General features: G+C 57.2%; 8 protein-coding genes across 8 annotated transcripts; 4 read left to right on the top strand and 4 right to left on the bottom strand.

The window, feature by feature from the left end:
- The first annotated feature begins 708 nt into the window (after positions 1-708).
- Positions 709-5,325, top strand: KVR01_004692 (uncharacterized protein). Its single transcript, XM_044788496.1, has 2 exons — positions 709-2,707; positions 2,764-5,325. The coding sequence occupies exons 1-2, from the start codon at positions 1,548-1,550 to the stop codon at positions 4,904-4,906; spliced, it is 3,303 nt and encodes a 1,100-aa protein (XP_044646856.1). The 5' UTR covers positions 709-1,547; the 3' UTR covers positions 4,907-5,325.
- A 320-nt stretch (positions 5,326-5,645) lies between these two features.
- KVR01_004363 (uncharacterized protein) lies at positions 5,646-8,001 on the bottom strand. Its single transcript, XM_044783054.1, has 2 exons — positions 7,692-8,001; positions 5,646-7,597 (listed from the first exon to the last, which is right to left on the bottom strand). The coding sequence occupies exons 1-2, from the start codon at positions 7,816-7,818 to the stop codon at positions 5,805-5,807; spliced, it is 1,920 nt and encodes a 639-aa protein (XP_044646527.1). The 5' UTR covers positions 7,819-8,001; the 3' UTR covers positions 5,646-5,804.
- A 126-nt stretch (positions 8,002-8,127) lies between these two features.
- KVR01_004779 (Rab family GTPase VPS21) lies at positions 8,128-9,381 on the top strand. Its single transcript, XM_044783137.1, has 2 exons — positions 8,128-8,452; positions 8,532-9,381. The coding sequence occupies exons 1-2, from the start codon at positions 8,390-8,392 to the stop codon at positions 9,186-9,188; spliced, it is 720 nt and encodes a 239-aa protein (XP_044646943.1). The 5' UTR covers positions 8,128-8,389; the 3' UTR covers positions 9,189-9,381.
- A 237-nt stretch (positions 9,382-9,618) lies between these two features.
- On the top strand, positions 9,619-13,653 carry KVR01_004757 (uncharacterized protein). The gene is made up of 5 exons (XM_044794425.1): positions 9,619-9,902; positions 9,964-10,073; positions 10,128-10,504; positions 10,559-10,865; positions 10,921-13,653. The coding sequence occupies exons 1-5, from the start codon at positions 9,853-9,855 to the stop codon at positions 13,170-13,172; spliced, it is 3,096 nt and encodes a 1,031-aa protein (XP_044646921.1). The 5' UTR covers positions 9,619-9,852; the 3' UTR covers positions 13,173-13,653.
- A 402-nt stretch (positions 13,654-14,055) lies between these two features.
- On the bottom strand, positions 14,056-17,405 carry KVR01_004453 (uncharacterized protein). The gene has a single exon (XM_044783468.1). The coding sequence runs from the start codon at positions 17,053-17,055 to the stop codon at positions 14,269-14,271; it is 2,787 nt and encodes a 928-aa protein (XP_044646617.1). The 5' UTR covers positions 17,056-17,405; the 3' UTR covers positions 14,056-14,268.
- A 447-nt stretch (positions 17,406-17,852) lies between these two features.
- On the top strand, positions 17,853-19,005 carry KVR01_004661 (uncharacterized protein; the record flags this gene model as incomplete). Its single annotated transcript, XM_044793573.1, has 2 exons — positions 17,853-18,065; positions 18,190-19,005. The coding sequence occupies 2 exons, from the start codon at positions 17,853-17,855 to the stop codon at positions 19,003-19,005; spliced, it is 1,029 nt and encodes a 342-aa protein (XP_044646825.1).
- A 374-nt stretch (positions 19,006-19,379) lies between these two features.
- On the bottom strand, positions 19,380-21,329 carry KVR01_004838 (uncharacterized protein; the record flags this gene model as incomplete). Its single annotated transcript, XM_044782026.1, has 4 exons — positions 19,380-19,517; positions 19,642-20,421; positions 20,935-21,117; positions 21,267-21,329. 4 exons carry the CDS (start codon positions 21,327-21,329, stop codon positions 19,380-19,382), a joined length of 1,164 nt encoding a protein of 387 aa, XP_044647002.1.
- A 974-nt stretch (positions 21,330-22,303) lies between these two features.
- KVR01_004391 (uncharacterized protein) lies at positions 22,304-25,950 on the bottom strand. The gene is made up of 3 exons (XM_044794721.1): positions 25,289-25,950; positions 22,639-25,207; positions 22,304-22,582 (listed from the first exon to the last, which is right to left on the bottom strand). Exons 1-2 carry the CDS (start codon positions 25,552-25,554, stop codon positions 24,640-24,642), a joined length of 834 nt encoding a protein of 277 aa, XP_044646555.1. The 5' UTR covers positions 25,555-25,950; the 3' UTR covers positions 22,304-22,582; positions 22,639-24,639.
- Positions 25,951-27,321: the final 1,371 nt, after the last annotated feature.

Raw genomic sequence — 27,321 nt, forward strand, 5'->3', positions numbered from 1 at the left:
CCGGCCGTCTATCAGAGTCTGCCTACCAAATCACCTGTGTGATAGGCACCGTCATACACTTTGAACAAACAGACATACGCACACCCACATCCAGGCCCAGCTAGCGACCAGCAATCCCACTCAGACTATTCCACGGCGCAGCTGTTGTCTTACAAGCTTACGAGCAACCAACCATACGGGCAGCCACTCACCCACCCGTCCGTCCATCCATCCATCCATCCATCCATCCATCCATTCCGGGGACTTGGTGGATGTCTTCCTAAGCCACTCCACGGAAGCGCACACGACGACCGTTGGACCCCATTTTACCCCACAGTTTCTGACCGCCGAAAACACCCTCTTCCGTCCTCCACCACGGGAGGAGACAAGGTCCAGCTCGCCAGCTCGCGTCCACATCCCAACAAAGTCGCAGGCACACGAGTCTCCGACCTTGCCCCCTGGACCCTGTCGTGCAGCGCAGCGCCGTGCAGTGCGTCACAAAGTGCTGCTTGTTCCACTTACAGACAGGCCGGCCAGAGTCGTACCCTGCCTCTCACCCTGCCACCACTACTGCTACTGCAGAAGAGCGGGTCCGCTTGCATACTGTGAGCCGGGCTCAGTGGAGAACCCCAGCTTGAGAGAGTTCAATAATAATCAATCGCCTTGGTCCCCACCAGGAGGTATGTACACTATTTCCTTGTCCTGACTACTGTGTGTGAGGTGTATCCACACTTTTTCCCTCTGCCCCATGTGGAGGAGCGCCGGGCCCTTTCTTTGCTGGACATCCAACCAGCTTCAGCCCATTTCACCCGCCCGTACTATTGCTGCCATTTCTCCCCTCGGGCGGGCTCTGTTCGGTTTCCTTCAAAACCCACGCCCAATCCGTCTGGCCAAACCCACGAGCCAGCCCACTGCATCCAGCCCGGGCCAGTCAAACAAGACCAGTTCCCGACAGCCTGAATCACCTTGTCTATTTCCATTCTGCCCCGGACCCAGATCTCAACCCCGAGCTATTGTCGCCTGCCTCTCTGAGGTCGCTGGAGGCACATATAGTGAGGAGGGCTGACACATAACAAGAAGCCTGGGTTCTGAAATACCCACATCCCCTGTGTTCTTTCGGCAAACCTAGCGGACAGGCAGACCATGGCCTTTGTGCTTTGGTAATCCGTCTGCTCCGCTTCCCCCTCACCTACCACATCGCCGTCGCCGTCGCCCTCTCCAACATCAGCAACAACATCTCATCACACTGCCTGACGGGATAGCTAAGAAGACGAGGCTAATTGTCGGACCATCAGTTGGAGGGTAGTGGTCCCGTCCCGCCCTAAAAACTTAAAAGAAGGCACGCCGTTGGAGGCGCCTTGATCCTGATCTTCATCGCCAACCCACCCCAAAATCTGAATTCAAAATTGGACTCCGAGGAGTTTCCGACTCCAGCCTGACCCTGCCCGCCCTGCCCGCCCTGCCCCTCAGCACCCTGTGCCTGTTTGCTTCTAGACCAGCACCGCGAAAAGGCGCCGTCGATGATCACTTGCTGCTTTTGACCCAAGCTCTCTGCATTAGCAATAGCCATGTCAGCGGCTCAATCCCAGTTCAATATCAAGGCCCTCCCTGCTGATTTGCGTCCCGACCTTTTCCACAGAGGCATTGGACCCGAGCACGACTCAAACTTGCACGCATACTCAATAAACCGTTCCCATTACGACACCTCTGTTCACGCGACGTCTCACCAACAAGGCTTCACAGACTCTGCCTTTTTCACCCACGACTTTGCCCTGTCCACTTACCAGGGCCTTAGAGAACGCTCGTCCATTAGCTCGGCTATTTCTGAGGAACATGCACCTGGCTTGTACGCCAGCCGACAGCGCCAGTCCATCTCATCAACCATGGCAGACACCCAGGTGACGGCGCCGTCAATCACCGCCCACACTCCCTATTTTGGCAATGCTGACTCCGGCCGAGCAAGATCCAGCGTGGACGGCTCAGATGGCGGGAGTCCAGATACCAACCAGCATGGGAACTCGTTAGAAGACCCCGTGTCCGACGAGTTTGGCTTGACTTCGCTGGGGCCGGGTGACGGGACTGACCTAGGCGCCAAACACAAAGATGACAAGTCTGACACCGCTCCGGCATGGAGTGAGCTGAAAACCAAAGCTGGCAAAGAGCGCAAGAGGTTACCTCTAGCATGCATCGCCTGCAGGAGGAAGAAGATACGCTGTTCGGGGGAGAAGCCCGCCTGCAAACATTGCCTTCGCTCCCGGATACCATGTGTGTACAAGGTCACAGCCCGGAAGGCCGCACCAAGGACAGACTACATGGCCATGCTCGACAAAAGGTTGAAGAGGATGGAGGAGCGCATCATCAAGATCGTCCCCAAGAATGAGCAGGACGGCATCGCGTCTGCTGTCCCACGCGCAGTTGTCAAGCCTGCCATCCCCGGCACTCTATCAGCAGGCAAGGGCAACTCTCGGAAACGCGGGGCCGAAGAAGCCTTCGGGCAGGATTTGGACCATTGGGCAAAAGTCCCTGCCAAACCAAGTCTCGAGAGCCCGCCGCGAGCAACCTCGCTGATGATGGTACACGAGTCCGAGGAAACAAAGCTGCTGCAGGAGGGTGTTCAGTCTTTGCCATCCAGGGAGATCCAAGAGCATCTTGCAGATGTCTTCTTTGAGAGTGTCTACGGGCAAGCATACCACATACTGCACAAGCCAAGCTACATGAGGAAGCTGAGGTAGGAATGGCTCCTTAACTCATGTCAGGAGGCGAGCAATGCTGACGGTCATGTAGGGCTGGCACCTTACCACCTGTACTGATCCTCTCCGTATGCGCCATGTCCGCCCGATTCTCGAACCACCCAAAACTGAACACTTCGCCAGCCTTCTTGCGAGGCGAGGAGTGGGCCGCCGCCGCTCGAGACATTGTCACGAAAAGATACGAGTGGCCCAACCTCACCATCCTCACGTGTCTTCTTATACTAGGATTGCATGAATTTGCCACATGCCACGGCGGACGCAGTTGGGCTCTTGCGGGGCAAGCAATAAGGATGGCCTTCGCCCTCCAATTGCACAAAGATCTCGAGTTCGACCCGCTGAGACCCGGTACTCGTCTCAGCTTCACGGACCGCGAAATTCGCAGGAGAACTATGTGGGCATGCTTTCTCATGGACAGGTTCAACTCGTCCGGAACAGATCGACCGACCTTTATCAAAGAGGAGACTCTGAGAATCCCGCTGCCCATCAAGGAGAAGAATTTTCAGTTCGAGGACATGCCGGGCCTGACAGAAAACCTACAGGGCGAGGTTCCAAATAGCACCGGTTTAGACGACATGCAGAAAGCGGACGCTCAGAATAACATGGGCGTGGCTGCGTACATGATCAAGGCGGTAGCAATCTGGGGTCGGGTGATAAACTACCTGAACCAGGGCGGCAAGGACCTCGACGACAAGCACATGTGGGAAGCCGACTCCGAGTATGCAAAGCTCATCAAGCAAGCGGAGGAGATGGCATCTTCACTGCCCGAGTCGCTAGTCTACAGCGCGGACAACCTGCACTCACATGACACCGAGGGCATGGCAAACCAGTTCCTTTTCCTGCACATCACCATCCAGCAGAACATCCTGTTCTTGAGCCGGTTCGCCGTCTCTTCGCCAAATGCGAACTCTCTACAGGACATCCCTACGTCGTTCGTCACCAAGGCCGGTGCGAAGGCCTTCTGCGCGGCGAACCGCATCTCCGAGCTCCTCAAGGACTCCGAGTCCTGCATCATCACCGCGCCTTTTGTCGGCTATTGCGCGTTCCTGTCTAGCACGGTGCACATATTTGGCATATTTTCCGGCAATCCGGCCATCGAGGCCACGTCAAAGAGGAACCTGGCAATAAACGTAAAATCCCTGTCGAAGATGAAGCGCTTCTGGGGAATGTTCCACTTCATGACAGAGAACCTGCGAGATCAGTACCGCAACTGTGCCGACGCGGCACGGCGCGGCACTCTGCCTGGGGACGCAACCACGTCTCCAATCTTCCAGTATGGAGACTGGTTCGACCGGTACCCCCACGGCGTATCGCAGTCCGATTTCGTCGATCCGGCCATGTACAAGAACAAAGAGAAGGGAGAGGACGCTGTTCTGGAGCAGAATCCAGAGCTGCACACCGTGGAAGAGTTCTTCACGACCCTGTCCCCGCAGACCAAAGAGGCGGGGGCACGCTCCAACTCGATGGCCATCAAGAAGTCCAAGGCGCTCGCAGCCAAGAGGCACAGCATAAGCTCGGTCCGAAGCGACCCCCACGGGACGGGCCACCACCTGGAACCGCTGATGACAGACATGAATGCGGACCAATTGCAGCGACTGCAGCAGCAGCAGCAGCAGCAGCAGCAGCAGGGCCGGTACCCAGGCGCCGCCCTTGGTGGCCAGACGAGCCGCGCCGCCAGCTTTTCCTCCCTCAGCGCCGCGCCGCAGTCGGCAGCGTACACCATCTCGCCCATCAGCCCGGCCACAGTCGGCCACGGCCACTTTGGAGGCGGCGGGCACCAAGGGCTTTATGGCCATGACATGCTCACGATGCAGCTCGCGCAGAACGGCATGCTCCCGCACTCGATGCTGGCCCCTCAGTACGTCTCCTCGGGGCTGGACCCTGCCGCGACGGCTGCCATGATGGACGGGCTCCCCGGGTGGGACGGCGCCGAGAACAACGGCGGGGCCGGCAGGGAGACGGTGTCGCGGGGCTCGGCCGATGGGCCACACAACAACCCGCACCACACCGTCTTCGGGCACGGCCACCACGACGGTGGGCCCGCCGCCTGGTTCAGCATGCCCTTCGACTCGGCCGACATGGGCAACGTCGGGGGCCTCGCGTCTGCGATCGACGGGTTCGGGACTATGTTTGGCTCGGGCGCCGGCGGCCATGGATCTGGGATGGGAGGGGGTCATTGACAACGCATGATGAGCTGGCGGGATGCGACAGTCTAGATCGCTCCGTGCCATGGGGCGGTCGGTCATGACAAGGGCCTCTTCCCGCCAGCAAGGATTTTGTAATGCATTTTGTTTCCCTTTTTTTCTTAGACGACCTGCTGGGATGTGTTTTCTTGTCGAGCATCCACAGCTTCGCACACTCGGGTGGCCAATCTAATGTATACGGGCATTTTGGAGTTTGGAAAACGGGGGAAAGCAAGCAAGCAAGGGCGCTGGGAATCATTCGCTCGGTAGTATACCAGGGGGGGAAGCCAGCGGAGGCCATGTGGAAGGGAATCTAAAGGGGTTTCCTCGATGGGCCCCAACTCGTTCATACACGTGCGGCATTATTATACTGTACTTGGAAGATTGTACAGATTAATAGACAATTGTGCGATGAACCAACCGGCCTTGCTACCCGTGTTGCGTGAGAGAAGATGCGTTCACCTGCTCGACGTAATTTCCGATGAAGATCTGCAGACGTCCAGATGTTGATGTGTTTTGTGTCCTTGATAAATGGCCGATACTTTGAACCGTCATGTCTACTTCGTTCTAGGCATGTAGGTAACTGTGCAGCTGTGTTTCACCCCATATTTAGACTTGACCTTCGGGCACAGAAAATGTGCGACGGCCAACGTTGCTCCAGTTCACGTTCCATCAAAGGTACTTAAGTAGGCACGAAGTTCAAGCCAAACTTTACCCCAATAAGAATACTGATGGCTTGATATTTGACAAGATGGCCTTAAGATACTTTGCTAGATCACTAGAGAGATAAGTAGTAAGTGCCAAATTGTATATACCGAACTCAATAGAGAGTTCAAGAACTGCCCACAGGTATCGAATGGAGTATCTCGCGAATTAGCTAAAACGAGCCGAGATCCTACGCAGCGGCAGAACCCTTCTTCTTGCCCTTGGACCTCTTCCTCTTCTTCTTAGACCCGCCATCGTCGCCGTCCCTGGTCTTCTCGCCCACCTCCGCGGCGTCTACAGCAGCATCCGCCGCGTCGTTGTTGGTGCCGCCGAACCCAAACGTGGGGCCCGTGTGCTCAAACTCCCTGCCAAAGACCTCCCGCCTCCACTCCCTGAGCCGGGCCTTCTTGCCGAGGTTCTTGCGGTCCTTCTTCTTCTTGTCCGGGTGCCGCCACGTCGCCAGCTTCTTGAGGCCCGCGAACTCGTTGAGCGCCGCGTCCGACGGCGCGAGCAGGATGTCGCGCGCGGTCAGCCCGAAAGACTGCGGGCTCGTCTCGCGGTACCGGAACCCGGCCGTCTCGGCGCCCGCGGCCTTCTTGTTCTTCTTGGACAGGGCCAGCACCGTCGGGTCCTCGAGTTCCATCTGGTGCTCGACCAGGGCCTCGAGCTTGGAGCGCTCCTTCCGGGCGGCTTGCTTGCTGGCCTGGCGCTCTGCCTTGTGCTCCTTTGTGGTTTTCCGCTTCTTGGACGGGCGCTCGTCGCCGTCCTCCAACTCTTCCTCGCCCTCGTCAGCCGCCTCGGCCCCATCCTCTAGGTCCGCGAGGCTGATGTCTGGTTTGGCCTCCTCATCCTCGAAGTCCGGGATGATGTCCTTGATGTCGATGTCGTCGTCCCACTTTGGCTTCTTTGGCTTCTTCTTCCGCGATTTGCCGAAGCCCTCTCCTTCTGACTCGGACTCCACCTCCTCTGCGTCTGCGTAGTACTGCTCTCCGAAGCGCTTGTTCATCTCTTCCTCCCATTTGTCATTATCCCAGGAGCCCTCAAGCATCTTCATGAGTTCTTCCTCTCCAAGTTCCTTGCCCCTGAGCCCTGCAGCCTTCTTGATTTTCCTCAGCTTCTCCTCCGCCTCCTCGATTTTGAGGCGCTTCAGTCGGGCACGCTCCTCGTGGCGTTGGCGTTTCTCCTCCTCCTTGCGCTCCTTCTCGAGTTGTCGCTGCTTCTTTCGGCCCTTGACCTCATCCCGTCGCACGGAGCGCGCCTCGACAACCTTACGTGAGTAAGACTGCAGCACCTCGTTGCTCTTCGCGGGGTCCTCGAATCGCAGGTTGTAGGCAGCCTCCCACTCGTCCGCGTCGTCATTACCCTCCCCGTCATCCGACTCGAAAGCTTCCCACCGCGAACTGTTCTCGGGGATCCACGCCCTTGACGCCATGAAATTCGACAGGTACAGTTCTGGATCCTTTTCGGCCAGCGAGACATCAAGTTCGGAAGCTTTTACCTTCTGCTTTCTGGATGGGTGCACTCCGTCCTCAGTGGCGGGCCCGTTCTCGTTGGGCTTTGCCTTGATGAAATCTTCGTCATCGTCCGAGTCGTTGGCAGCTGCGTTGATTTCTGCCAGAATGTCCTTCTTCAGGTCGGCCTGCTCCTGCACAAAAGTCTTTGGTTGATCGGCCTCTTCCTCAAAGTCTGCACCGGTGTCTCCAGCCATGTAGCGTTCTCGGTGGTAGTCGCGAAGGTGCATTGGCTTCTCCTTCTTTTCCTTGGTAGTCGCGCCCTCTTCGTCTAATGCCGTGATGAATTTCGTGTTTGGGTCGTATATCCTGGGATCCTTGCTCCTGATGGCCTGCAGGGTCGCGTCGAGCTGTTCGTCGAGCTGTTCGGTCGCCAGAAAACCTTCCTCATCTTCTGTCTCGTCGTCTGAAGAGTCTGATTCGGAGTCGTCGTCTTCGCCATTTGCCGCTCGTGCCTTGGCCTTTTCCTCGACTATTGAATGTTAGGCGGTTAAGCACGAGAGAGTACCCAACGTTGGTCGTTGACGCGCGCTGTCTGGCAGAAAGCATGGTCTCCTATGACTTACGTCTTTGTCTCTCCTCTCGCTTCTTGTTGTGCTCAAACCGTCGTGCGTAATCCTCGTTGATTTTCAGACCTACGCCCTCTGTCTCGCCCCCCGAGTCGGCATCGTCGAAAAGATCCTTCCTCGCCATGCTGGCTGATGTCTGAAATGTGGGGGGGTTGCCACCGTAAATCAGGCCGTAGGCAGGCTTCTCGCGGGATTCCAAGTTGCTGATTGCGATTCTGCGGCAGTCGAATCACCTGTATGCCGCAACACGCCCCGGATGGAAAACGAAGAATAAAAGCAGAAAAGCGACCAAACTTTTTGGCAAGGGTATGTGATAAGATAAGCCGCCCGGTTAATCCGCCTCGGGAAGTCGTGCTAGGCTGCTAGGGAGGCAGTCCGTAGATGGGCTCCTAAGGTGGGGGCTGAGACAGCCCAGGATCCCTGCTGCCAGGGCCGCGTTTGCACTGCCCCCCAAGCGCCCGCTAACGTCACTCACTGAGTTGCCCAGTCACTCTCGCCAGCCGTTGAACAGGCATCTCTTTGAAGCATGTGGGTTGTTTGCTGCATTGCCTTCTGCATCGATCTAGTCCACTCACCGACACCGACGCCGAAGCCGTTCAACCTCATCTACTTCTAGCTATCGACCATACACGTTCCGCCTCCAAACCCGTTCTGGGACCCGATAACATAGACCAGCAACATCCGATTGATTCGCCATGGCGGATTCCAACGCGCCCAAACCATCCAGCAGCGTCAAGCTGGTGCTCCTCGGCGAAGCTGTAAGAACAAGACACCGCCCTGTACAACACGCACACACATGCCCGAGGATTCCAAACTGACACTTTGTCCAAACTGCAGGCTGTCGGAAAGTCGTCCCTCGTCCTCCGGTTCGTGAACAACGACTTCCAAGAAAACAAGGAGCCCACCATCGGCGCCGCCTTCCTCACCCAGAAATGCAACCTGCCAACGAGAACCATCAAGTTTGAGATCTGGGACACAGCCGGCCAGGAGAGATTCGCCTCCCTAGCCCCCATGTACTACCGCAATGCCCAAGCCGCTCTCGTCGTCTACGATCTCACCAAGCCCACATCCCTCATCAAGGCCAAGCACTGGGTAGCAGAGCTGCAGCGGCAGGCGTCCCCCGGCATCGTCATTGCGCTGGTGGGCAACAAGCTAGATCTCACAAACGGTGCCTCGGGCGAGGGCGGTGCTGGGGGTGAGGCCGCCACGGGTGGCGACGATGCCGACGATTCCGGTGATGCTCGCAAGGTCTCGACCGAGGAGGCCAAGGCGTATGCAGAGGAGGAGGGCCTCCTGTTCTTCGAGACCAGTGCTAAGACTGGCACCAACGTCACCGAGGTGTTCACAGCCATCGCCAACGCCATTCCGGAGACGTCACTCAAGAGCGCCAGGGGCCAGGGGGCCTCTCAGGCGGCTGGCAGGGCAGGGGAGGAACAGCGCGTCAACCTCACTGGCCCGAGGGATCAGGCTGGTAAGGACAGCTGCGCGTGCTGAGGCTGGCTGTCCGGGACGGAGGTGTTCGAATAAAGCATTGCATTTTCTGCCTTCCAAAGGATGGATGCCCGGTATTAGGGGGTGATAGATCAAAGTCTCGAGGGCAGGTCACTTGGGCGTAATTCGTCGTCTTGCGTTTAGCACATCCCCGTCACTTAGTCAAGTAGCGAATGTAACTACTTCTTTTCCTGAACGTATCCATATTCTCAGCTGTATGTGCTCAACACGACAGCCCAAGTATGGCCGTGAGTCAGGCTTGTCCATGTCTCGTGCCGCTGTCTGGGCGGATGGCAAACCGGATGGCAAACGACCTGCCCCCCCACCCCCCAACCGACGGCGATAGCGGGTGGGTCGGGGGTTGTAATGGCGCGGCGCACAGACCAGCCTTTCCCAGGTGTCCATCTGGCGACCTCTTCCAATTTTTCGAGACGCGCGCCCTGCCTGCAACGCTGCCGCGGCACTCGACAGGCCCAGCTTCATCACTTCTCAGTATTTCCCAGTCTGCGTACATCCCAGATACGGCGACGAAGCCACAGCCATCCACAGATGGAGTACTCCCCCGCGAGGATCTAACCACCAGCGTCGGCGTCTCGACACCTGCGCCGCCAGCTTGTTTGGCGCACGCGAGCAAATCGACCGTTTCCAATTCTTCTGAGCGCAAACCATGGCCGCCGCCTACGTGACCGTGACGCCTGCTCTGGCCGAGCTAATAAGGTATGCTCACCACCATGGAGCACCTTGCCTTGTGTGTCACAGAAGCTGACAACCATACCAGCTCGCTACCACAGGATGAAGTTCCGATTAAGCTTCGCTGCGCTATCTGCAGCAAACTGGCTGTCAACGCCTTCAGAACACCATGTTGCGAGCAGATGATTTGCGAGAACTGTTAGTACCATGCGACTCAAAGCATGAGTCCCAATTTCCCGCTGACAAGACTAGGCAAAACGGCCCTGCGATCAACATGTCCCGTCTGCGAACATTCCCCAATGTCGGCCGACGACTGCAAGCCTAACAAGGCTCTCCGCATGACCACCAAGGCTTTCTTGAAGACTGCCGAGAAGAAGCGAGATACCTCTCAGGCCAAGGAATCGACGCCATTGACGCCCGTTGACGCGAGACCTACCCCGACACTGGCCGTACCCGACGACAAGCCATCCGTCGAAGAAGCCAGCGCAGAGACAGCGCCTGCAGATCTCACCCAGGAGACACAACATGAAGGGGAACAATCTCAGGCAGATGGCTCTCCCGACAAGCAGCAAACCGCTCTCGACACCGTGGGGCCCAACACGGAGCACACCCATGCTGCAGAAGTTGAGGTTTGCGCAACCCATGACTCCCTGTCAATCCGATCCTTGCTAACCCCACTGCAGAATGAGCCGTCGGGCGAACAGGTGTCAGGGGAGGGTGGAAACCCGGAAGACAACCAAGCGGAAGAGCAAAACGAATCGAATGAGGACAAGGGAGACGAAGAGGCTGCTTCAGGAGAAGCAGACGGTGATGAGAATAATCAAGACAACAGCCAACAGAATCCATCTTTCCCCAATGGCCTCGGCTTTGGTGGTAACATGAACGGATCTTTCCCCAACATGAACTTCGGTGGTGACTTCAACCAAATGCAGATGATGATGGCCATGCAGAATGGGATGGCGCCCAACTTTGGCGCGTTTCCCATGATGGGTAAGCAAATAGTTCCGCCCCTCGCCCAGCGGCGCAGACTGACAAGGCCATCTAGGAATGCCAGGAATGAACATGGACCCTTCGATGATGAACATGTACCAGATGAGCAATGGCTTCGGACCAGGCATGGACATGAGCATGATGAACGGCGGCATGGGAGGTTTCAATGGTAACATGGGCGCCGATGGTAACTGGAACGGACCGCAGTCGTGGAATAACGGCCAGAATAATTACAATCATCCAAATGCTTCGGGCATGGGTAACGGTGATTATGGAGACTTTAACTCTGCCTACCAAGCAGGCTACAATCAAGGTAATTTTGGCCCTCACAACCAATTCAATGCCTATCGCGGGAGGGGCTTCTATCGAGGCGGCCGAGGATTCCGTGGCCGCGGCAACTTCAATAACTACGGCCGTGGTGGTTTTGGTTATGGGCAGCAGGGAAACTTCCAGGGCCAGAACTACATGAATCAGCAAGATGGCACGAACATGATGGACAAGGACTCAAATGGCCCTCAGCCGCTCCCCAACGTATCATCGGGTGAAGGCGAGGGGGACAAGAGCATTGATGAGTTCGGCCGCACCATCCGTCCCGAAGCGAGCCAGGACGGCGTCCAAGATGCCGACAAGACGGAGTCAGTGCACGAGAATGGAGACGGCAACACTAAGTCAGAAGCTTCAGGCACAGGAACAGATCATGCGGCCGGCGCTGGCCAGCGAAACGACCCAGACAAAGCAGCCTCAGCTGGTGGCGGTGTCAGCGGTGGTGAAGCAGCCTTTGCGCCAAACGGCAATTTTGTACCTGCAGACCAAAGTATGAGACCAGGTTCGGGGCCGCCTTTTGGCGGACATCACTCTCGCGGTGGAAACTTTGGGGTCATGCCTCCTCCGGCAGCCCCTGTGCCTGACGTACCTCTGAATGCACCCAAGGGGCCAAAGGCCATGCGTCAGGGTCTGCCAAACACCAGCTTGCTGAATCTGCGAGCCAGAGGATACCAGATCCCCGGTGGCGAGAATTTCAAGAGGGTTCAGAGTCCTAGTACGCCGGTAAATGGCACTGCTACCCCAGTCGACGATGACCGTGAGCATCATAGGTCGCGAAGTAGTTCTCCGCGGAAGGTCGATCCGGAGCCTCGCCGTGAGCGAAGCACAAGCAGGGGCAAAGGCAGCAGGGACCAGGAACGAGACAGAAGTCGTCACCGAGACCGACACGACAGAGACCGCGACCGTTCCGAGTCAGCAGCCCCTTCACGCAGCCGTAGTGGCGAGCGCAGGGATCGTAAGCGCAAGAGCCGCCGAGACCACTCTGCCTCGGAGGCTGAGCGAGACTACGACAAGGAGCGGCGTCACCGCCACCGCAACACCAAGAAATATCTCGATGAAGACGAGGAACCTAGGTCACGGTCGTCCAGGGACGACAAGTACGGCGAACGATCCAGATCCGCCTCGCCTGCTGGGTCGCGCAAGGCGAGCCATCGCAGCAGTCGCAAGGAGCGAGACTCAGAGAAACGGCGGGATCGCGACAGGGATCGCGAGAAGGACCGAGACCGTGAGCGGGACTACACTGATGATGACCACAAGCGCAAGTCGAGCCACCGCTCGTCACACCGAGACAGGGACAGAGAGCGCGATCACGACCGCTCGGACCGGTCTGACCGCGACAGAGACCGAGACCGGGAGAAGGACAAGGACAGGGAGCGAAGACGAGAGCGCGATCGTGAGCGCGACAAGGAGCGCGAGAAACGGCACAGCAAGCGGTCCACCGCTGAACCACCAACCCCGACGGAGCCGGCAGAGGACGTGAAGCCGTTCAACCCGCCCACCGGGCCCAGGGGCAGCATATCCAAGAACTACTCCATCTTCAACGCGCCCTCCAAGGGCTTCGAGATCAAGGGCGCCGCGTCCGCCAAGAACTCGACCAGCACCTCATCCTCCTCCGCCACCAAGCAGCCCCCCTCGGGCCCGGCCGCAGACAGGGACCGGGACAGGGGGAGGGACAGGGGGAGGGACCACCACAGCCGGCGGTCCTCGTCGGTGGCGTCGGCATCCAAGCCGTCCGGGCTCGACCCCCACGCGGCGGAGCGCGAACGGCGCAACCGCGAGCGCCTGCTGAAGGAGACGCAGCGGCTCGCTCAGTTTACGGGGCTGAAGCGGCGCAACGCAGACGACGCGGGCGGCGGCGGCAGCAGCGGCGGTTCCGACGCCAAGAGGAGCCGGACCCGGCGGGGCGGCCCGGTCGTGGACGAGGACGACGAGGCGAGACTCAAGAAGAGCGAGGCGGAGAGGGAGGAGAGCCGGTGGGGTTAGAGACCAGCCCTCACTCGGACATGGTCAAAGAAGGTGCTTGGGCCTTGGGCCTTGTGGCAGCGTGACGGACGGGGGAGGTGGATCAACCCATCAGACAGTGAGAGCCAAGCAACAGCCAACCTCTTCCCAACAAGCTCTTTCTCTGAGGGCTACAAATAGAATTGGGGCCATACCCTCCAAGGTCCTTGGTCAGCACCCCCGTCCAGCCAAACGAGCAGAATCGTCCGGAGAGGTGGCTCGGAGCCTTCATGTTCACCATGTGTTGCATAGGTTTCAGCATCGATTCTCAAGCCAGAAGAAAAGATGACCTCAGTGGAGGGTGGCACTCATTACCTAAAATAATCAAGTCCAGCTGGGCCATGAGTTGTATGATTAGAGCACTTGGGGATGTGGAACGCCGCCAGAATGGAGGAGCCGCCAAGTACCTAGCTAATGATAGGGCACAAGTTGTGATGATTAGCTCAATCGAATTATGAAACTACTCTAGGTCGGTCAAGTGCTCATGTGTACGTGACCCAGAACAACAGGATGGTCATGACGTTTCACGGCGACGTGTGCTTTCAAGGAATTGACGACGAAGCATCACCACTCGACGGAACTCCTGATGCACAGAGGGGCTCGAGGGGAGCTGTAACCCCATGAATCATGGCGGAAACTAGTAGAAACAAATTACAAGGTGAGTGTCATGTGAATAGAGCCTTCCTGGATGGCTTGACAGGTTCATCTCATCCTTCAAGTCCTTCAAAGAGTTTCTATTTCAGACTTTGTACTAGCTACCATGGCGAGCTATGATGAAGATAGGCTTTTGCGTTCTGCCACAAATTGTCAGACTGCTTACAGGAGAGAGCCGAATTATCAGTCACAAAGGATCATGGTCAATGGGTCAAATAAACGCTACATAATGTATTAATCCGTGCGGGTTGCTACATGTAATTAAACTCAGCAATGCTCCAAACTCCGTACCCATTCTTTTTGTAGTCCCGTGTCATTCCCAAGAGACGGGTTCAAAAATACCCATGGTCGTAGCTCATCATGCTCATAACAATCAGCTCCAAAGCTCCCATGTCCCATGGGCCGTCTTTTAGAAGCAAGCAATCTAATCGTAAATGTCCTCATCCATGTCTTCGTCACCCACAAGCTCCTCCACGGCATCCTCCTCATCGTCCACGGACATCTCTGAGGAGTCTGAGAGATCGGATTCGTGGTGGTTTGCGAGGACAGTGATCTTGTTGTCGACAAGCTCGACCCGAGCAGTCTCACCATTCTGGATGTTGCCCTTGAGGATAAGCACGGCCAACTTGTTGAGCACCTCCTTCTCGATGAGGCGAGACAGCGGCCGAGCACCATAGGCAGGTGAGTATCCGGCGTTGCCGAGGTAGTCCTTGGCTTCTTCCGACACCGAAATGTGTACGTTTCGGTCGTTGTCGTTGAGACGCTTCTGGATCTCGCTGATACGGAGCTCGACGATCTTGCGGATCTCCCTCCTGGTGAGGCGGTTGAAGATGACTGTCGAGTTGATACGGTTGAGGAACTCGGGTAGGAAGTAGTTCCGCAGGGCGTTCATAACAAGCTCCCGTGTGGTCGGGTCGATCTTGCCATCCTTGGCATTGGGACGGGCCAGGTACTCGGCACCAAGGTTGGATGTCATGACGACAATGCAGTTCCGGGCATCAACGACACGTCCTTGGCCATCAGTAATGCGACCGTCGTCCATGAGCTGCAGAAGGACCGTAAGGATCTCCTTCGCCGCCTTCTCCACCTCGTCGAAGAGCAAAATGGAGAATGGCTTCCGACGAAGGGCCTCGGTCAGTTGGCCACCCGCATCGTGCCCGACGTAGCCTGGTGGAGCACCGATCATGCGGCTGAGAGCGTGTCGTTCTTGGTACTCAGACATGTCGAATCGGATCATGGCCTTGGCATCGTCGAACAAGAACTCAGCAAGAGCTTTCGTAAGCAGCGTCTTACCCGTTCCAGATGGACCACAGAACAGGAAGCTTGGTGGTTGGTTGGGGTTGCTGAGACCCGAGCGCTGGAGACGGATGGCATTGGAAACTGCCTGGACTGCCTCCTTCTGACCAACGACGATCTTACCGAGCGCGCTTTCCATCTTGAGCAACTTGTCCTTCTCGGTAGTCTTGAGTCTTGTAACTGGGATTCCGGTCCATCGGGAAACAATCTCGTTGATCTGGTCGGGCCCAACGACGTCTGTGACCATGGAGCCACCGTTGTCCATTGGGTTGGCGTTCAAGGCGGCGTCTGCGGCAGCCTTTTCCTTCTCGAGCTTCTTGATAGCGGCCTCTTGCTCAGGGATGGCGTAGTACTGCAGGTCGGCAGCTCGGCTATGATCACCAATTCGACTCATCTCCTCGGCCTTGACCTTGAGCTGGTCAAGCTTGATTTTAGCCTCCTGGATGTCCTTGCCACGCTTCCTCTCGCTCTCGTACTTCTCGCGCAGAGGGCGCAGCTCATCCTCAACATTCGCAGCGTCTTGCTTTGCTTGAGCCAGACGAGCCTTGGACGCATCGTCCTTCTCACGTGTCAGAGCGTGAATCTCAATCTTCAGTTGTCGCAGGCGTCGCTCGAGACTATCGATGATTTCAGGCTGCGACTCCCGAGCCACCCGCACAGCTGCCGCCGCCTCGTCGATGAGATCAACGGCAGAGTCGGGCAAGCGACGAGAAGTCAGATACCGAGCCGCGAGGCTTGCGGCAGAGACAATAGCGGCATCGGCGATGTTGACACCGTGGTGGACTTCGTACTTCTCCTTCAATCCACGGAGAATCGATACAGTCTCGGGAATTGAGGGCTCCTTGACAAGAACTTGTTGGAATCGACGCTCAAAGGCAGCGTCCTTCTCGATGTACTTGCGGTACTCAGCCAGGGTCGTGGCACCGATACAGTGCAGCTGGCCACGGGCAAGCATGGGCTTCAGCAAGTTGGCAGCGTCCATGCCTCCCTCTCCTGAGGAGCCAGCGCCCATGAGAAGGTGGATCTCATCGACAAAGAGCACGATCATGTCCTTGGACTCCTCGATCTCCTTAAGGACGCCCTTCATCCTCTCCTCAAATTCACCCCGGTACTTGCTGCCAGCAATCAAGGCACCGACGTCGAGTGAGAGCAGTTTGCACTGGGCCAAGTTGTCGGGCACATCGGCGTTGACGATCCGCTGGGCCAGACCCTCGACCACAGTAGTTTTACCGACACCTGGCTCGCCAATGAGGACTGGGTTGTTCTTGGTTCGACGAGACAGAATGCGGACGACTCTCCTGATTTCCTCCTCACGACCGATGACAGGGTCGATCTTGCCTTCCCGTGCCATGGAAGTCATGTCGATGGTGAACTTGGCAAGATTCTCAGACTCCTCCTCAGTGTCGGCTGTCTTGGAGTCTACCCGCTTGGTGCCACGGATCGCCTGTACAGCATCCTGGACAAGCTTTGCCTTGGGGATGTTGGCCTCCTTAAGGCATGACGCCATGGTGCTGTCCTCGGCCAATGCTGTGATGAGGTGGTCGACGGCGATGTAGCTATCCTTCTGGACCTTCTGCAGCTCCGTGGCCTTGCGGAGGACAGTGTTGAATGATGGGGCCATGGAGACATTCTCTGGGGGTGGGTCCTGACTGGGCAGGCGGACGAGCGTCTTCTTCAGGGCCCGATCGAAGAGCTGTGGGTCACCATGTGCTCGCTCGATGACCTGCCGTAGGAGGGTGCTGCTGATAGAGGTAGGGCCATTCTGCTGATCCTTAGACTGGTCTGGGGGAGGGTCAAGAAGAGACACGGCCAGGTGGATTGGTAGTAGTTGGCTGTGTGCGTATTGCTCCGCCAGGGCCATGGCATCCTCCAAAGCCCTCTTGGCCCGGTCTGTAAACTCCATTTTGGAATTCATGATGAATTATATCGACGCGGATGTGATGAAAGAGACAGAATATAGGAAATGTACGTGTTTGCGGAGAGTATGGGTATCAATCAGCAAGTTGAACGTTTCGTAAATCAAAAGGAGAATTAGTGCAAGCGAAGAGAATATGGACAGTGCTTTGCTTGTGTTCTGTGTTTATGCACTTTGAAAAGTGTCAGAAAGGGTTTATGTAGTTGTTGATGCAGAGACAAAGCTGACAGGAACTCTCAGGATGCGATAGATTTATCCTCGTTGCGTAGTGGAGCCGTAGAGTCTCTCAGAATGACCTCGACGAGAATTCCGGGGTTCGATGTGTTGGACCATGGCATTCCACCTGAAGCTGGCGGAGGCTGGCAGAAGCTGGCAGGAGCAGGCATAAGGTGGGATGATACCAGAGCCTGCTAGAGCCAACTTGACGTCATTGGGCAGGCACCATCTGGAAGCATCTGGAAGCCGCGGGAATATGCGGGAAGCACCGGCCCAGGCCTGGGCTCTCATAGGCTGGCTGTGCAGCCATTCAGCGTGCAACGCCTAACCCAGCAGCCTGGGCCACATGCCACCCCCCTCGCGGCCCCCTAGTGGTGCCGGGCAGCTCAACCCTGGAGGGCTACCCCAGCAGCCCCAGCAAGGAGCCGATTAGGCGATAAGGCCCCGACGACCTGCTTAGCTAAGGAGCAATTGAGCCTCTGGAAATTCTGCTCGGCGCGTTGACGGCACAGAGGGTGCGACATATGATTCTGGGTGCGAGCCGCGAGACGACCCCTCCACACAGAACCCCCCCAGCCGCCATGAAGTCCTCGCCGGCATCCGTGGTCGGCATACTCGGCCGACTGTCGACCGGCGTCTCCAGGGTCAGCATACGGCATGGCCACACCATGCCGCGGCGCAGACAGCCGCGGTATGAACTGACAGGCTTCAAGCAAGGCCTGGGCGAGCGGATCTGGGTGCACCACCACATCGCCAAGGGCATGATCATCTACACACACGAGCCCGAGTTAAAGGTACGATGATTGGCCCTGCTGCACACATACCCATCCACCCATCCGACGATGGGGCATTTGCCTCCCCCCCAACCCCGACAGGTCGAACCAGCCAGCTAACATATTCCTTTCCCCAACCTCGCAGCGCGACTCCCACAAGGGCCTCTCCCAGATCCCCTTCACGGTCAAGAAGCAGAAGCCAGCCGAGCTGAGGAAGGACTACTGGGCGCCGCTGTGCCTGATCGAGGTGCCCAAGGGGCTGGGCCTGGTGGGCCGCAACGTGATGCAGAAGCTGCGCGAGTTCCGGCACCGCCACGAGCTCGAGTGGGGGTGGCAGGCCGCCGAGTTCCTGTCCAAGTCGCGGCGGGAGCGCGGCGAGCTGATCCACAACCAGCGGTCCAACGCCATCGCCGACATCGCGGCGGTGCTGGCCGGCAAGGGCCGGGGCAACAGGATGTGGGTTGAGGAGGGCGAGGACGCAGCAGCAGCAGCAGAAAAAGAAGAAAAGATCGCAGCGGAGGCCGAGGCCCAGCCCGTGGGCGCGGCTGCACCAGAGAACATCGACGAGACGGCGGCGGCTGCGGCTGACAAGTCCCCCGCAAAGTCAAAACCAAAGCCCAAGACCAGGGCGGCGGCGTCGACAGCGCCGAAGACGCTCGTCAAGGCCAACATCTACTGGTCCAACGACGCAGATCGCCACTGGGCTAGGCAGTGGACGGAGAACGTGACGCACTCCGTTGGGCTGCCGGAGCACGTTACGCACCCAAGTTTCAAGACAAGCTACTTGTTGGAAGGGCCACTGGAGGAGCCCGAGACCGCAGAGGCTGCAGAGGCCGCCGACGGCAATGAGACTGCTGCTGAGCCAAACACTGCGGCAGAGCAGGAGCAGCCCCAGCCCAAGAAGGGATGGCTGGGATGGTTAGGGAAAGGCAGCAGCTCCTCGCAGGAGACCAGGGTATAGGATGCAGGATAGAATGCAGGGATGTGTGAGAGAGGAGACGGTGGAAGTGGTCACGTGCACAAGCAGAACACCAAGATCTTTATAAGTGTGTGTACGCATGGATAACAGATATCCATTGTATCGTATCGCGTTCCTCATGTTACGCGACATGTGGAAAACGCTACTGTAGAAGCCGAGGACAAGGGTTGTTATCTATCCCCTTGTCGACTTGGCGATATGTAAAACCAGCTATTCATGTATCCAGAATCCGTGCCATCGTAAACAAGTGAAGCACGATGTCAACCAATTGTCCCGATGCGCTCATTATTCATCAAACCAGCAAGAAGAAAAAGCAAAGCAAAGCAAAGCTGAAGGAATACGCTCGTGTGTGCCTTTCAAACTTTAATGGCAAAGGACTTGAGGTACTCATAATCAGCGACGTTTGCGTCGACTGTCTCCCTGATCAAGCGGGCGGCATCCTCGCCAAACTTCTTGCGCCACTCCTCATTTTCAGCCTCGACGGATGGAACCTTCTGTAGCGGGACAAACAAGTCATCGGTCAGTCATTGCTCGTCAGGAGAGATGCGACGATGAGCAGGAGCAAGAGCATGTTCTCGGGTCGATCCTGGGGAAGAAACAGAAAGGGGAGACACTCACATGATGACCCGCCCTTGGCCGCAGGCACGTGCTGTCGATGGCGTCGTGGTGGAAGCCGTACCACTTCTCAAAAGCCTTGGTGGCGTGCTGCTGGTTGTGCTCGTCGCCCCACTGCAACATGGAGGGGTTGTAGTCGATGCCGACCTCCTTGCAGTAGATCCTGAGGATGGCCTCGGGGTTGTTGAGCAGGTCGTCGGCATCGATGACCGTGATGGAGCAGCGGTCCGGGGAGCCGCCCTGCTCGCTGCTCGTGTCATTGAGTGCCTCGTCCAGGGGCGCTTCGTCTCCGGCCTTGGCTGGGCCGATGATGCCCTGGTCCAGCAGGTAGTCAAAGAGCCGGCGCAGCTCGTCGTACCCGGCCTCGGCGGGCATGAACTCGTCGAAGCCCGTGATCTCGCTCAGGGGCGGGATGGTGCAACGGTAGTACGACGGGATGGACCGCCTCGGGTGCCTGATCAGGAACGTCCAGTGGAACCCCCGCAACATCTCGGTCGGCATCACCGTCGGGTTCTCCTCCTCAGAGTTGGCGTCTGTCGGGCCATTGACAAAACCATTTGTGTGAGCGGGAGCAGTAGCAGCAACAGACTCCCCGCCGTTTGTCGGGCCGTTGACGGTGCCGGTCGTGTGCTCCGGGGCGTTGGAGGTCTCGTTGTCGTTGTTGGAGCCGGGGCCGTTGGTCAGGGTGTGGCCACCGACGAGGCTGGGAGCGATTTTGGCGGGCTGACCGTCGGGCGGCAGCAAATAGTGAGCGATGTCTTTGATGAAGACTCGCTTACCCTGCTGATGGTAAGTGTCTGAACATATCACATGGCTTGATGTCTTCTGAAAGTGGTCGCTATGGCATCCGTCTTCCTCCGTTGCGCTCCGTTTCGCGTCGATTCACGATCGCACCACATCGCATGGGAAGGAGGGCCGTGTCCCGATGGGAATGCCGTTTTTTCTCTCTCTTTGTGACGGCACAGCAGAGCGGTAGAAGCAGTCCGACCTGATCTAGGATCGAACAAGTGGGCTCAAAGAATCGGCTTTTCGGCGGCCAACAGATGCAGGGTGGACCAACCAAGCAAGACTGGCAGCAAATTCGCCCGCGCTGTGGCCTCTCTCTTTGAATCGGGTACGGGCGCACTTGCGCCTGGATCGAATAGCAAGAGCCAAAAGGGGTCGAAATGCAGGCCAGAATGGCCAGGGGCACGAATGGAAGGAATCAGGGCAGATCCGAATTGGTCTCTCAATGGCGAAGGGGAGAATCAAGGTGCAGGCTCAGACAGCAAGAAGCTGGGGAGGGTTGAATCGAACCTCTTTGCCGTCGTTTTCGAGCCGGTCCATGATGGTTCTGTACGTGGACTGGGAGAAGCCGCTCTTGATCCTGGCCTCCTCATCGTCGTTGAAGCGCCTGCCCAGGCGCTCAGGGCCATAGTAGAAGGCATCGCCAAAAGGCTCATGAGCAGTCTGGAGGATGTCACGGCGTGTCATGAACACCTATAAGCGGGGGAAGGAAGGTCAGCGCTGGGCCGGGTCTTGTCCCACTAGCTGGCGAGCACGCAATTTCAGGGCCAGTATTGCCATCGCGGGAGTGAGCCCCAGGACCCTGGAATATGGACTGGGCAGGGCTATTGATATGCACGTACCCTTTCAAAGGCGGTTGAGCACGCACGTGGGTGCGTTGCCATAAAAATAGGACGATTCGACATGGTGATCGTCGTTATGTTTATATATGTAGCCTTTCGATGAGATGTTGTGACGGTTTTTGGTATATGGATCTGGATGAGCAGGCAGGCCTGGGACACCTTGGGAGGATTGATGAGAGGAACTGAACAAGATGAAGATGAAGGATTCAAACAACAAAGACTCGGGCGCACAGCGACTACGAGAAGGCAGTAACGGCTACGATTATTTATACCAGCACATTGACTTGACTTACCAATCAGCTAGCGGACCACGGCCACGGCTGCTGCCCTGTCATGGCTTGCTTCCTGCTCCCGACCCTACCCAGGTTGGGAGATACATGGCAGGTGGGCGACCAGATGGGCCTGGAGGAGGTATACGACAACTACCCAACGCGCAGACTTGACAATACGCAGTGGCCCCTTTGGCCATCTGGAAGGTACATTGGGAAGGTACATCTGGGAAGGTACAACTGGGGAGGAGGTACTTGTGGATTGGATGGCTATGGGATGGCTATTGGGGGGGAAGGAGCCGTCCGACCGGTCGCTGTCCCTATGTGAGTTGCCGCCGAGACACCGGGCTGTCGCACTCCCCTCCCAACTCATCCGTACCGTCCCAGCATCCAGCATCCAGCATCCAGCAGATGGATGTCGGAAAAGAGGGTTGAGAGGGTACCCGGGCCCTGCTTGGCTGCTTGGGTCGGCAAGCTGGAGCCAGGAGGGCAAGGTGTGTAGGCAAGAGCCTGCTAGTTTCTGCAAGCGGCATGGGGGTCTGTCGCCTAGGGACGTCATTGCCCAGCTGCCCCCCGCGAGCCAGAGCCGTCTCTTGTGGCCAGATGTGGTTGGGAGGCTGCCCAGTTGAGGGTCTCGATGTACATCATGCAATTGTCATAGTGTCATATTTTACCCTGATTTTCCCTGCCCCATATATAAGGAGGATGTTGAAGACCCAGAAGACCCTGCAGCGCCCCGTCCGACCCTCCGACCCTCTGCCCCTCCGCCTCTCATCGCCCATTTCTCGGCCGTGGGGCAGCCACATCTTGAAAGGACGGGCAGGACTGTGGGAACCGATGGAGGTCGCCCGCCTGGGTGGGCCCGCCCGGACGTCCCAGCTGTGGGCCAAGGGCCCCCTGTCCAAGCCGCGGGAATAGCCTCCTCGCATGCCAGGGCAAGAATGTCACTTCCTGCCAGCCTAGACTGGTACATTCAACGGCACCGACACCCGTGAGTGCGAACCGCGGGTGGCTCAGGGATTACTACAGGTACCAACAGCTTACGGCCTACCCTCAAATGTTAGCTTGCTGCCCAGGTGGTCAGATAGATGTGATATACTCACTCAAAGTACCTTTTGAGTAGGCACCTAGAAACCTGTTGATTGCTGGATCCTACCACCACACTCATCTGTCCCCCTATGATTTACCACAACCGCCCTCCCAAAACCCTCGCTCCATCTTCTGTCTAACAGTAGCCCGGGATTTAACCCCCGTGGCACACCTATGAGAGGATCCCAAGCCAAAACTAGGACGCAGATCTGCAAGGATCAATCTTGACGTGAAGGATGCACCCGCAACTTGACCGAGGCCCGACCGGGCGCATTCTACCTGTATGTACCTTGCAATATGCCTCAGCATGTACTCCGTACAATGCAGACCTGTAGACTTGTGGGCCCGCTTGGACGGCAAATCGATTTTTTAACAACGGCATTTCATCCGTCAGACCCTCGGCGAGGCGCCTAAAGATGTAGTTGGGTCTTGCTATATGAGATTCTCTAGTTGCTGAGTTGGTTTACTGTTGTGTTCCTCTTAGTCGAGCAGACACCATGTCCGTCAAACCCAGCATTTATATGTACAACTTTTGCGTAGGTATATATGTGATCGAGCATCGCATGCAGGAGGTCGAAAGGAGAAGGCCTCAAACCTTGCTTATGCCTGCAGGTTGTCGCATCCAGCTGTGGGGGTTCCCACTCCATGGCAGAGCTCCAGATCGAATGGTGCCCCCTCACGAGAAGACGCGGGCGTCTTGCGGGATCGGGGCCAAGTGCTCCCTCGAGATGGTCTGCTGGTGATTTGAGGATGGCCCACTGGAGGGGGACCTATTCCACGCGAGACTCAGCTTTATACTCGCCAAATTACCTAAATCCCCGTCCCACAATGATGGCTTTGGGTACTGTGTATGAAGGTGGCACATGAGAGTTGCATCGTTGACACCATGGTTTCCGCAGGAAAGCCACTAGGCTGGTAGTCTGGGGAGGGGCTTGGCTGGCCGTTTTGTGTCGAGATATCTCTGAGAGTCGCCCGGACTCTCCCTCCAGGGTGCACTTGCATATGCAAGATGCAACCACCGAGACTATCCGCTCTCATTGTTCTCCTCAGGCTGGGCCGACGGAAAGTTTAGCTGTACCCGCCGGGTCTTCCAGATTTCCCTGGTGAGGGTCGAATCGACGACATCAAGCAGGACTCGCTCTCCTGTTCTCTTCAGCCCGCGCAAGTGGATCGTTCCGCGGTGGGACTGCGCTAGAGCCGTACTCCGTCCGTTCACAGGGCATTGGCCCCGGCCAGGCCTGGCAGCCTGGCAGGGAGCTCAGCTGGATTTGGGGGGGCTTGACTTCACGACAGGCTTCACCCAACGCGCGTGTCGGATGTTGGTTTTGGCATCACCGTGCAGCAGCATTGTGGGGAAGCCATCCTTCATTGGGACCTCACTCCCTCGCCAGCGAGCGGTGCCTTGGCTCGCTTCCGCCAATCGTGCACTTATCGTTCGATGTGGTGGAATCAGCATAACGAGCACCGTCAGGCGCCCCGTCGCAGACAACGGTAAATCGGCGCGTGTGCCTCTCCAGGCTTTGATGTGGTAGGGACTGGGCTTAAGCAAGGCAGGCTTGTGATAGATGGCCTATGGCCTATTCCCGGAAGCCGAACCTTTCCCGTCTGTGCATTAGTTGGAATGCACGTCCGATCCATAAATATATACTCACACACTTGTCCGCCTTATCAGTTTTGTTCAGGGCGGGCAGCCAAGTTTGATCGGCAGAGTTCCAATGGATGGCTGTCGAACGCTGTTCCCCATCAAAAGGTCAGCTAGATCCAGAAGGCATCGTGCCATCGTATATTGTCCGTCCGATATCGCGTAGTGTGGTAGGTGAAATTGCAGCAACCCTTCTCGCCTGCAGAGAGGCATGAGAATGACGAACAACAACAAAAACACCGGCGATGTTTCACCCGATTCGAGCCATTGGCTTTCCTGGCGGTGTAAGCTGCATAATCTAGGCCTTGTGCCAGCCAAAACCCGCGCGGGGGGCCGACTGCCCATATCGAATTGGGATTTCTCCGTAGACAAACTAGTCGATCCTGCCCCAGGACCAAATGTTCAATCCCACCTTTGTGCCACGGGTTACAGGCAGGCCAGCATGCCAGGTCTCCTCCCAGCCTCTCCCGGTGCCGTCGGGCCTGAAGTTCTCCCAATAGACGGCATTGCCAGCGAGGGGCTTGAAGACGACACCACGGCTGGCGGGAGTCTCGTCGTCGTCGTCGCATTCAACAAAGCGGCACCACCTCTGATCGGGGCTGGGCCGTCTCAGCAGGGGGAACTCGGTGCCGCCCCCCTCCAGGGCGCCGTCGTCGTCGGCGACCCAGGCCATGAAGCTACTCACGCGGCCCCACCCGCCAAAGGATGAGCTCCAGTCGTAGTGGTGGCTGTAGTGGCCGCCTGGTCGGTAGCGCTGGGTGCGCAGGCGCTCCACCCAGACGTCGTGGCGCCAGCCCTGGAAGGCCCTGGCGCGGGACTCGATGCACCTCACGCGGTCCGAGCGGGGGACAAAGGCCACCTCGGAATCGCGGACGGTCAGGTCGCGGTGGGTGGCCGCGCCGCCATCGTGGGTGACGGTGGAGGGCTCAAAGACCGGCTCGCTGCGTGCAAACGGCCGGGTCAGCAAGCCAGAACCTGGCCGAGACTTACTCCGTACTTGCTTATCGAGCAGTCAGGCTCACCTGATATCGAGCAGGTGCGTCCTCTCTTCGGGCGACAGGAAATTCTCGACGTAGAGGACCAGCGGCGCCCTGGACACGATGTGCACCGAGTACGAGTCGGCGGGGCACGGCAGGGTGTGGTTTGTGAGGTTCTCGACTGCCAGCAAGGACTCGTTGACCTGGGGCCGTGGGGTCCGGCGGAGGTGCGGCGGCGCAGGCGACAAGAGCTGGGTGACGGGGTTGTAGAGCAGGACGAAGGCCAGCACGGCCACGACCAACGCGAACATTGCTGTGTCTGGCGGTCGTGACGGTCGAGTTCCTTCTTGTTCGACAGCCTCCCACCTCACGACGGCATCGTATTCGTTGCTTGAATTGGCACCGATCAGCACTGGCCAGCCGGCGCCAGCTGTGGAGTGAACTGCTCTGCCCAGTGTTTCAGTGCTCACTGCTCAGCCGAGTTCCGTCTTGGGCAGATTAAGATGTTCCAGCAGCCCTGGGGCCTGGAGGCAAAGCTCCGAAGCCTCCGAAGCCTCCCTCCCCCCTGGGCGAGACTGACTCCCTTTCTCCCTTTCTCCCATGCACGCCTCCAGGGCCTCTCACAAGGAACGACATCGAAACTGCAGACTGGTCGGGGCTAACCACGCCATCGTCTCAACCTGGCCTGGGAGTGCACGAGCTTAAGGCCTTTTCGGGGCTGGTCCCCAAGCTCCCTCCTTGTATCTGCAGCGGCCGACTGCCTGCGTACTCCCCTAAGCCCAGCCGCCGAACCGCCGAACCGCCGAACCGCCCCAGCCCCTGGCCGCCGGGCCGAGCCAGACACCTGCGACATGTCGGCACCGAGTGCCGCTACGGCCCAGCTCAGGGCCTACTATTATACCTCTGCCCGCGCTACTACCACGTAGTACAAGTGATACACCATACACCAAGTAGCCCCATGCTAAGAGCCGCAGCCCCGTGCGTAGCCCGCCGGCAAACCAGTGTGATTCCTAATTGATGGTGTCGTCGGGGAGAACAGCCCCTCTTAACGACTCGCCGTTGGTCTATCGTTCCTATCAGCCCACACGCCCACAGTAGCCAGTGGGGCTGTCGTCGTAAGCTAGCCGAAGGGTCATGACGAGTGCCAGGTGGAGCTTTCTCTATTTACCGTGTGATCCGACAAGATGTTTCTCGTGTACGGATTATTCCATAGATGTATCTTTAGAGGTACTGTACGTACCTGGGAAGACTTGTTATTGACCTTATGATGTTCTAGTATTGGGGAAGGAGTGTTTTCTGCCTGTGGCTCTAGGTATATTGTCTATGTTCTGCTTCGCTCTGGGATAAATTATTGCTAAGCTTATATCCCTTGGCCTTCAGCCATACTATAGTTTAACACAATCTTCTTTGTTTAATCCTTAAGTACCTTAACCCTTATGTGGTTTCGCTTCAATTCCGTATACATCCGAGGATACATGGTGCCTTCATACAGTGCTATTCTTTTTATATCTCATTTAATATAAGTTCAGCTGGAATCCACACATGTGTTCCCAAACAGTTATTACCAAGGTGTTCATCATAATATAAAGCGAGTCATATTCGGCAAACACCGCCCCGGAGACAGGAGGACCAGTACTGTTCTACTCTAGGACACGAAACCGGACATATACTTATATTCCACAAAATGGCCCCATGACCAACACCGACATACGACCAGATAACTGTCATCTCTTTCAGCAACTTTGGAACACCACTTCATCATACGCTGCCACCATAAGTCTGGTTTCAAGATCCACCTTCAAGCTCTAAATCAACCACTCTTAAGTACCATCACCACAATGCGGTTCACTACGATCATCGCCTTCCTTGCGCCCTTGGCTTTGGCTCAGGATCCCATCTGGCAACTCTCCGGTACCTGTTCCGCAGACCTCACCTGTGAAATCGACACCCAGTACACGGCACCAGAACTTCCCGGGATCTGTGGGAACAGGAATGGACATTTCGCGGGCTCTGGCAAGAACGGGAAGCTTAGCTGTACACCCGCTAACACCAAGTGTACATATGCGTGGAAATGTTAA

This window comes from Diaporthe batatas (assembly GCF_019321695.1).
Source record: "Diaporthe batatas strain CRI 302-4 chromosome Unknown Contig00004, whole genome shotgun sequence".
NCBI lineage: Eukaryota > Fungi > Ascomycota > Sordariomycetes > Diaporthales > Diaporthaceae > Diaporthe > Diaporthe batatas.

Excerpts from the sequence above, each read along its gene's own strand:
- KVR01_004757 (XM_044794425.1), top strand. The coding sequence starts at position 9,853 with ATGGCCGCCGCCTACGTGACCGTGACGCCTGCTCTGGCCGAGCTAATA. Across the intron at positions 9,903-9,963 it reads GCTCTGGCCGAGCTAATAAG|CTCGCTACCACAGGATGAAG; the intron begins GTATGCTCACCA and ends CAACCATACCAG. Across the intron at positions 10,074-10,127 it reads GCAGATGATTTGCGAGAACT|GCAAAACGGCCCTGCGATCA; the intron begins GTTAGTACCATG and ends TGACAAGACTAG.
- KVR01_004363 (XM_044783054.1), bottom strand. The coding sequence starts at position 7,818 with ATGGCGAGGAAGGATCTTTTCGACGATGCCGACTCGGGGGGCGAGACA. Across the intron at positions 7,598-7,691 it reads GCGAGAGGAGAGACAAAGAC|TCGAGGAAAAGGCCAAGGCA; the intron begins GTAAGTCATAGG and ends AACATTCAATAG.
- KVR01_004692 (XM_044788496.1), top strand. The coding sequence starts at position 1,548 with ATGTCAGCGGCTCAATCCCAGTTCAATATCAAGGCCCTCCCTGCTGAT. Across the intron at positions 2,708-2,763 it reads AGCTACATGAGGAAGCTGAG|GGCTGGCACCTTACCACCTG; the intron begins GTAGGAATGGCT and ends ACGGTCATGTAG.
- KVR01_004453 (XM_044783468.1), bottom strand. The coding sequence starts at position 17,055 with ATGAATTCCAAAATGGAGTTTACAGACCGGGCCAAGAGGGCTTTGGAG.
- KVR01_004391 (XM_044794721.1), bottom strand. The coding sequence starts at position 25,554 with ATGTTCGCGTTGGTCGTGGCCGTGCTGGCCTTCGTCCTGCTCTACAAC. Across the intron at positions 25,208-25,288 it reads ACGCACCTGCTCGATATCAG|CGAGCCGGTCTTTGAGCCCT; the intron begins GTGAGCCTGACT and ends GTTTGCACGCAG.
- KVR01_004779 (XM_044783137.1), top strand. The coding sequence starts at position 8,390 with ATGGCGGATTCCAACGCGCCCAAACCATCCAGCAGCGTCAAGCTGGTG. Across the intron at positions 8,453-8,531 it reads TGGTGCTCCTCGGCGAAGCT|GCTGTCGGAAAGTCGTCCCT; the intron begins GTAAGAACAAGA and ends TCCAAACTGCAG.